A 9134-nucleotide genomic window follows, 5' to 3' on the forward strand; every position below is an offset into this window, starting at 1 on the left:
CCATAATGCACTAGATAGGGAATAAGGAACTAGGGCCCATAGTGCACTAGGTAGGGAATAAGGAACTAGGGCCCATAGTGCACTAGATAGGGAATAAGGAACTAGGGCCCATAGTGCACTAGGTAGGGAATAAGGAACTAGGGCCCATAGTGCACTGGATAGGGAATAAGGAACTAGGGCCCATAGTGCACTAGATAGGGAATAAGGAACTAGGGCCCATAGTGCACTAGATAGGGAATAAGGAACTAGGGCCCATAGTGCACTGGATAGGGAATAAGGAACTAGGGCCCATAATGCACTAGGTAGGGAATAAGGAACTAGGGCCCATAGTGCACTAGGTAGGGAATAAGGAACTAGGGCCGGTAGTGCACTAGGTAGGGAATAAGGAACTAGGGCGGTAGGGAATAAGGAACTAGGGCCCGTAGTGCACTAGGTAGGGAATAAGGAACTAGGGCCCATAGTGCACTAGATAGGGAATAAGGAACTAGGGCCCATAGTGCACTAGATAGGGAATAAGGAACTAGGGCCCATAGTGCACTAGATAGGGAATAAGGAACTAGGGCCCATAATGCACTAGGTAGGGAATAAGGAACTAGGGCCCATAGTGCACTAGGTAGGGAATAAGGAACTAGGGCCCATAGTGCACTAGATAGGGAATAAGGAACTAGGGCCCATAGTGCACTAGATAGGGAATAAGGAACTAGGGCCCATAGTGCACTAGATAGGGAATAAGGAACTAGGGCCCATAGTGCACTAGATAGGGAATAAGGAACTAGGGCCCATAGTGCACTAGATAGGGAATAAGGAACTAGGGCCCATAGTGCACTAGATAGGGAATAAGGAACTAGGGCCCATAGTGCACTAGATAGGGAATAAGGAACTAGGGCCCATAGTGCACTAGTGCACTAGATAGGGAATAAGGAACTATTTGAGACATAACATATGTCCACTAATGTCCACAACTCCCCCTAAACTGACTTTAGATACGTGGTTCATGACCCCTGTCTAGTCTGGGGACGTCCCAAATGGCTCCCTGGTCCCTACTCTGTATGTATATATATATATATACACAGTGCCTTGCGAAAGTATTCGGCCCCCTTGAACTTTGCGACCTTTTGCCACATTTCAGGCTTCAAACATAAAGATATAAAACTGTATTTTTTTGTGAAGAATCAACAACAAGTGGGACACAATCATGAAGTGGAACGACATTTATTGGATATTTCAAACTTTTTTAACAAATCAAAACTGAAAAATTGGGCGTGCAAAATTATTCAGCCCCCTTAAGTTAATACTTTGTAGCGCCACCTTTTGCTGCGATTACAGCTGTAAGTCGCTTGGGGTATGTCTCTATCAGTTTTGCACATCGAGAGACTGACATTTTTTCCCCATTCCTCCTTGCAAAACAGCTCGAGCTCAGTGAGGTTGGATGGAGAGCATTTGTGAACAGCAGTTTTCAGTTCTTTCCACAGATTCTCGATTGAATTCAGGTCTGGACTTTGACTTGGCCATTCTAACACCTGGATATGTTTATTTTTGAACCATTCCATTGGAGATTTTGCTTTATGTTTTGGATCATTGTCTTGTTGGAAGACAAATCTCCGTCCCAGTCTCAGGTCTTTTGCAGACTCCATCAGGTTCTTCCATATATAGTATATATAGTATATAGCACTACTCTTGACCAAGGCCCATAGGGAAATACGATATAATTATAGGTTGATAGTATATAGCACTACTCTTGACCAAGGCCCATAGGAAAATATGATATAATTATAGGTTGATAGTATATAGCACTACTCTTGACCAAGGCCCATAGGGAAATACGATATAATTATAGGTTGAACACTAATACCTGAAGCAGTAACAAAGCATTGAGAGAGTCTGACGACAGTTCACATCTGGTTTTATTTAGGTCGCAGGTTGATGACATCACCCGTCTATATAAAAAGGCAGGATATTAAAGGATCTGTTCAATCGGAAATGACACCTCTATAGTGCCGTACGTTGGACCAGGAGAGCACCATGAAAGGGGACATTATTTAAGACTCACGCTATTTCTGTCTGTATAAAATCGGAACCAGTGATTGGCCAGTTTCAAACAGGAAATGAGACAGTATTAATGTGATTGGCCAGTTACAAACAGGAAATGAGACAGTATTAACGTGATTGGCCAGTTATAACAGGAAATGAGAGACAGTTAATTAAATGTGATTGGTCAGTTATAACAGGAAATGAGAGGCAGTATTAATGTGATTGGTCAGTTATAACAGGAAATAAAACCGGCAGCATCAAAACGTATTGATTATCAATGATTGTCCTCGTAGAGGAAGAATGGTAGATAAGGAGGGGGGGGGGGGGGGTGATGATGCTGAGGGGGGTGTGTGTCAGACTTTGGGCTTCTTGGTCGGGGGTTCAGGGGTGATGCTGGTACGAGGGACTCCGGCCGTGGGTGTGTAGGGGATACGAGATGTCGTCAGCTTCTTACCGATGGTTTCGATCTGCAGGAAACACAGAGGAGATGCAGTCTGGTGATAGTAGTGAGAACATAGTTTTACTGGGTGTGTCTGCAGGAAACACAGAGGAGATGCAGTCTGGTGATAGTAGTGAGAACATAGTTTTACTGGGTGTGTCTGCAGGAAACACAGAGGAGATGCAGTCTGGTGATAGTAGTGAGAACATAGTTTTACTGGGGGTGTCTGCAGGAAACACAGAGGAGATGCAGTCTGGTGATAGTAGTGAGAACATAGTTTTACTGGGTGTGTCTGCAGGAAACACAGAGGAGATGCAGTCTGGTGATAGTAGTGAGAACATAGTTTTACTGGGTGTGTCTGCAGGAAACACAGAGGAGATGCAGTCTGGTGATAGTAGTGAGAACATAGTTTTACTGGGTGTGTCTGCAGGAAACACAGAGGAGATGCAGTCTGGTGATAGTAGTGAGAACATAGTTTTACTGGGGGTGTCTGCAGGAAACACAGAGGAGATGCAGTCTGGTGATAGTAGTGAGAACATAGTTTTACTGGGTGTGTCTGCAGGAAACACAGAGGAGATGCAGTCTGGTGATAGTAGTGAGAACATAGTTTTACTGGGTGTGTCTGCAGGAAACACAGAGGAGATGCAGTCTGGTGATAGTAGTGAGAACATAGTTTTACTGGGTGTGTCTGCAGGAAACACAGAGGAGATGCAGTCTGGTGATAGTAGTGAGAACATAGTTTTACTGGGGGTGTGTACAGAGTGAACCTCGTCCCCCCCAGGCCTGACATGCTGGGGGCATGGAGCCTGGTAACAGTGTGGGTCTGTGTGTGTGTGGGGGTGGTGGAGGGTAACATGCTAATCAATTAAAAATACTGAGCGAATCACATGACTATGGAGGCGTGGCTCTAAATGGAGGCGGGACAGAGCCTGAGACTGTTGTATAAATGTAGGACTTTGGAAAAATGGTGAAAATGATCCAATCAAAATAGATTATCTCATTAACCATATTATTTGTTGGGAAGACTAATTTATTCCGAGATCCGGACAAAATAAAGTTTATGTGTGAAAACTATTTATAAGATAACAGTACTTTACGATTTTCCTAAATCACTTCCTTGTTTAAAATCGCTGGCGCCGTGAAGTCCACAACAACGTAGAGGGAGGGGTCTAACGGTTAGACTGGTGACGGACTGACAGATCAGCCAATTAAAACCCAGCGGCTGTTTACACAGCGTGTGTGTGTGTGTGTGTGTGTGTGTGTGTGTGTGTGTGTACCTGGAAGCCAATGTTCTGCAGGCGGGGGTGGAGCTGGTCCAACAGGCGTCGGCCGTCAAACAGAAACGCTGGCTTCAACATGTGGTCATAGATCATCTCATAGTCCAGCTCCTACACACACACACACACACACACACACACACACACACACACACACACACACACACACACACACACACACAGTTGATGTTAGGTGTTTATAGGATTGGAGCAGTGTGTCTGTCTGTCTGTCTGTCTGTGTGTGTCTGCCTGTCTGTGTGTGTCTGTCTGTGTGTGTGTCTGTCTCTCACCTTGAACATGTCCCACTCGGTGCAGATGACCAGAGCGTGAGCCCCCTGACAGGCCTGGTAGGGATCCACTGACACTGTGACCAGCTCAGACACTACAATACACAGATACACCATCACATAGACACTGTGACCAGCTCAGACACTACAATACACAGATACACCATCACATAGACATTACAATACACAGATACACCATCACATAGACACTGTGACCAGCTCAGACACTACAATACACAGATACACTGTCACATAGACACTGTGACCAGCTCAGACACTACAATACACAGATACACCGTCACATAGACACAACAATACACAGATACACCGTCACACTGACACTACAATACACAGACACACAACATAGTTAAAGTTATATATGTGTCAGGGATGATCAATGAGTGCTATGTGTTCTATGGAAACTAATGCACGACGAGTAGAGGAGACAGACAGCCAGGCAGACAGCCAGACAGGCAGCCAGCCAGGCAGACAGACAGCCAGGCAGCCAGCCAGGCAGCCAGCCAGCCAGCCAGGCCCCCCTCCCTCCCTCCTCTACCTCTGTGAGGGTCTTCAGAGATGTGTGGTTGAGAGAGGTCCAGAATGATCTGCTCCTTCAGGACTTTAGGGTCGTAGATGTGGAGCTTGGCTCCCTCGTCCATCAGGTACTTAGATATATAGATACTAGAAGACTCCCTGAAAGACACACACAGATACATGTAAGTCATTTAGCAGGCACTCTTATCCAGAGAGACTTACAGGAGCAGTTTAGGTTAAGTGCCTTGCTCAAGGGCACAGATTTTTTTCCCACCTAGTCGACTGGAGGATTCGACCCAGCAACCTTTCAGTACTGGCCCAACAATCTTAAATCTCTAAGCTACCTGGCATCCCATAATATGAATGATTAACTCTGAGGGGGCGGGGGGGTTAATGTGTGTTCTATATGAGTATATCAGGTCAAGGATCCAAGACATGCACTTTACCCCAACGCACACTGATAAACCTGAAACACACGAGATAGAGAGAGAAAGGGGACAGAGAGAGGGGAGACCGAGGAGAGAGGAGACCGAGGAGAGAGAAAGGGGACAGAGAGAGGGGAGACCGAGGAGAGAGGAGACCGAGGAGAGAGAAAGGGGACAGAGAGAGGGGAGACCGAGGAGAGAGGAGACCGAGGAGAGAGAAAGGGGACAGAGAGAGGAGACCGAGGAGAGAGAGGAGACCGAGGAGAGAGAGGAGACCGAGGAGAGAGAGGGAGACCGAGGAGAGAGAGGGGGACAGAGAGAGGAGACCGAGGAGAGAGAGGAGACCGAGGAGAGAGAGAGGGGACAGAGAGGGAGACCGAGGAGAGAGAGGAGACCGAGGAGAGAGAGAGGGGACAGAGAGAGAGGAGAGAGGAGACCGAGGAGAGAGGAGACCGAGGAGAGAGGGAGACCGAGGAGAGAGAGAGGGGACAGAGAGAGGAGACCGAGGAGAGAGAGGAGACCGAGGAGAGAGAGAGGGGACAGAGAGAGGAGACCGAGGAGAGAGAGGAGACCGAGGAGAGAGAGAGGGGACAGAGAGAGAGGAGGGCCCGAGGAGAGAGGAAGGGGACAGAGAGAGAGGAGACCGAGGAGAGAGGAAGGGCACAGAGAGAGAGGAGACCGAGGAGAGAGGAAGGGCACAGAGAGAGAGGAGACCGAGGAGAGAGAAAGGGGACAGAGAGAGAGGAGACCGAGGAGACCGAGGAGAGAGAGTGGACAGAGAGAGAGGAGACCGAGGAGAGAGAGACAGGCACTACACAAAAACAGAGACAGAAATTTGACCCCAATAACTACCGTGGGATATGTGTCAACAGTAACCTTGGGAAAATCCTCTGCATTATCATTAACAGCAGACTCGTACACTTCCTCAATGATAACAATGTACTGAGCAAATGTCAAATTGGCTTTTTACCAAATGACCGTACAACAGACCATGTATTCACCCTGCACACCCTAATTGACAACCAAACAAACCAAAACAAAGGCAAAGTCTTCTCATGCTTTGTTGATTTCAAAAAAGCCTTCGACTCAATTTGTCATGAGGGTCTGCTATACAAACTGATGGAAAGTGGTGTTGGGGGTAAAACATACGACATCATAAAATCCATGTACACAAACAACAAGTGGTGCGGTTAAAATTGTCAAAGAACACACATTTCTTCCCACAGGGCCGTGGGGTGAGACAGGGATGCAGCTTAAGCCCCACCCTCTTCAACATATATATCAACTAATTGGCGCGGGCACTAGAACAGTCTGCAGCACCCGGCCTCACCCTACTAGAATCTGAAGTCAAATGTCTACTGTTTGCTGATGATCTGGTGCTTCTGTCACCAACCAAGGAGGGCCTACAGCAGCACCTAGATCTTCTGCACAGATTCTGTCAGACCTGGGCCCTGACAGTGAATCTCAGTAAGACCAAAATAATGGTGTTCCAAAAAAGGTCCAGTCACCAGGACCACAAATACAAATTCCATCTCGACACTGATGTCCTAGAGCACACAAAAAACTATACATACCTCGGCCTAAACATCAGCGCCACAGGTAACTTCCACAAAGCTGTGAACGATCTGAGAGACAAGGCAAGAAGGGCCTTCTATGCCAAATATTTGAATCAGTCATAGAGCCCATTGCCCTTTATGGTTGTGTGGTCTGGGGTCCGCTCACCAACCAAGACTTCACAAAATGGGACAAACACCAAATTGAGACTCTGCACGCAGAATTCTGCAAAAATATCCTCCGTGTACAACGTAGAACACCAAATAATGCATGCAGAGCAGAATTAGGCCGATACCCACTAATTATCAAAATCCAGAAAAGAGCCGTTAAATTCTATAACCACCGAAAAGGAAGCGATTCCCAAACCTTCCACAACAAAGCCATCACCTACAGAGAGACCCAACCAAATCATGAGAAAACAAAAATATAATTACTTGACACATTGGAAAGAATTAACAAAAAAACAGAGCAAACCAGAATGCTATTTGGCCCTAAACAGAGAGTACACAGTGGCAGAATACCTGACCACTGTGACTGACCCACACTTAAGAAAATCTTTGACTATGTACAGACTCAGTGAGCATAGCCTTGCTATTGAGAAAGGCCGCCGTAGGCAGACCTGGCTCTCAAGAGAAGACAGGCCATGTGCTCACTGCCCACAAAATGAGGTGGAAACTGAGCTGCACTTCCTAACCTCCTGTCCAATGTATGACCATATTAGAGAGACATATTTCCCTCAAAACAAATCCAATTTTGATAAGCTCCCATATCTACTGGGTGAAATACCACAGTGTGCATCACAGCAGCAAGATTTGTGACCTGTTGCCACAAGAAAAGGGCAACCAGTGAAGAACAAACACCATTGTAAATACAACCCATATTTATGCTTATTTATTTTCACATCATTACAACACTGTATATATATATAATATGACATTTGAAATGTCTTTATTCTTTTGGAACTTCTGTGAGTGTAATGTTTACTGTTAGTTTTATATTATTTATTTAACTTTAGTTTATCATCTACTCATCTAAGTTTCCCATGAAAATAAAGACCCTTGAAATGAGAGAGAGCGAGAGAAAGAAAAGGAATTGATGATTCAACAAGAGAAGAAAGAGGAGAGAGGGAACGAGGAGGAAGAGGAAGAGAGGGAACGAGGAGGAAGAGAGGGAACGAGGAGGAAGAGAAGGAATGAGGAGGAAGAGAGGGAACGAGGAGGAAGAGAGGGAACGAGGAGGAAGAGAGGGAACGAGGAGGAGAGGAGAAGAATAGAAGAGGAAATCGATACCTGGTGTCTCCAGTGTCTTTCTTAAAGGAGAATCCCAGCAGAGCGATCTTCTTCCCTGTCACTGTGTTAAACAGACAGTCAATGATACGACATGCAAACCTCCTCCGTTGGTACTCGTTCATATCAATCACCTGGAGAGAGGGAGGAGGAGGGAGAGGGGGAGAGGGAGGGAGAGGGAGGAGGGGGAGAGGGAGAGGAGGAGGAAAGAGGGAGAGGAGGAGGAAGAAGAGGAGGAGGAGGAGGAGGGAGAGGAGGAGGAGGGAGAGAAGGAGGAGGGAGAGGAGGAGGAGGGAGAGGGAGGACGGAGAGGGAGGAGGGAGAGGGATGAGGAGGGAGAGGGATGAGGAGGAGGGAGAGGAGGAGGAGGGAGAGGAGGAGGAGGAGGAGGAGGAGGAGGGAGAGGAGGAGGAGGGAGAGAAGGAGGAGGGAGAGAAGGAGGAGGAGGGAGAGGAGGAGGAGGAGGAGGGAGGAGGAGGGGGAGAGGGAACGAGGAGGAGGGAGAGGAGGAGGAGGAGGAGGAGGAGGAGGAGGAGGAGGAGGAGGAGGGAGGAGGAGAGGGGGATTCTTTTTGTGAATACTATATTTTGCTAGAAAATGGCTGTGCTTATTGTGGTTTGGTGGAGACATAACATAATTGTTTGTAGTGCCTGACTCGGTACCGGTCACCCCCTCCTGCACCCTGACTAGGTACCGGTCACCCCCTCCTGCACCCTGACTAGGTACCGGTCACCCTCTCCTCCACCCTGACTAGGTACCGGTCACCCCCTCCTGCACCCTGACTCGATACCGGTGACCCCCTCCTCCACCCTGACTAGGTACCGGTCACCCCCTCCTCCACCCTGACTAGGTACTGGTCACCCCCTCCTCCACCCTGACTAGGTACCCCTCCTCCACCCTGACTAGGTCACCCCCTCCTCCACCCTGACTAGGTACTGGTCACCCCTCCTCCACCCTGACTAGGCACCGTCACCCTGACCTCCCCTCCACCCTGACTAGGTACCGGTGACCCCTCCTCCACCCTCCACCCTGACTAGGTACCGGTCACCCCCTCCTGCACCCTGACTAGGTACCGGTCACCCTGACTAGGTACTCCCTCCTCCACCCTGACTAGGTACCGGTGACCCCTCCTCCACCCTGACTAGGTACCGTGACCCCCTCCTCCACCCTGACTAGGTACCGGTCACCCCTCCTCCACCCTGACTAGGTACCGGTCACCCCCTCCTCCACCCTGACTAGGTACCCCTCCTCCACCCTGACTAGTGACCCCCTCCTCCACCCTGACTAGGTACCGGTCACCC

At 48.2% G+C, this 9134-nt stretch overlaps 1 protein-coding gene across 1 annotated transcript; it reads right to left on the reverse strand.

Moving 5' to 3' along the window:
* Nucleotides 1-1886: 1886 nt before the first annotated feature.
* On the reverse strand, nucleotides 1887-7973 carry LOC135538674 (UDP-glucose 6-dehydrogenase-like). The gene is made up of 5 exons (XM_064964572.1): nucleotides 7837-7973; nucleotides 4591-4727; nucleotides 4038-4129; nucleotides 3748-3858; nucleotides 1887-2498 (listed from the first exon to the last, which is right to left on the reverse strand). The coding sequence occupies exons 1-5, from the start codon at nucleotides 7956-7958 to the stop codon at nucleotides 2385-2387; spliced, it is 576 nt and encodes a 191-aa protein (XP_064820644.1). The 5' UTR covers nucleotides 7959-7973; the 3' UTR covers nucleotides 1887-2384.
* Nucleotides 7974-9134: the final 1161 nt, after the last annotated feature.

The sequence above is a fragment of the Oncorhynchus masou genome, unplaced genomic scaffold (assembly GCF_036934945.1).
Source record: "Oncorhynchus masou masou isolate Uvic2021 unplaced genomic scaffold, UVic_Omas_1.1 unplaced_scaffold_8281, whole genome shotgun sequence".
In the NCBI taxonomy this organism is placed as follows: Eukaryota; Metazoa; Chordata; class Actinopteri; order Salmoniformes; family Salmonidae; genus Oncorhynchus; species Oncorhynchus masou.

Excerpts from the sequence above, each read along its gene's own strand:
- LOC135538674 (XM_064964572.1), bottom strand. The coding sequence starts at position 7,958 with ATGAACGAGTACCAACGGAGGAGGTTTGCATGTCGTATCATTGACTGT. Across the intron at positions 4,130-4,590 it reads CTCTGAAGACCCTCACAGAG|TGTCTGAGCTGGTCACAGTG; the intron begins GTAGAGGAGGGA and ends TGTGTATTGTAG. Across the intron at positions 2,499-3,747 it reads TGCAGAACATTGGCTTCCAG|ATCGAAACCATCGGTAAGAA; the intron begins GTACACACACAC and ends TGTTTCCTGCAG.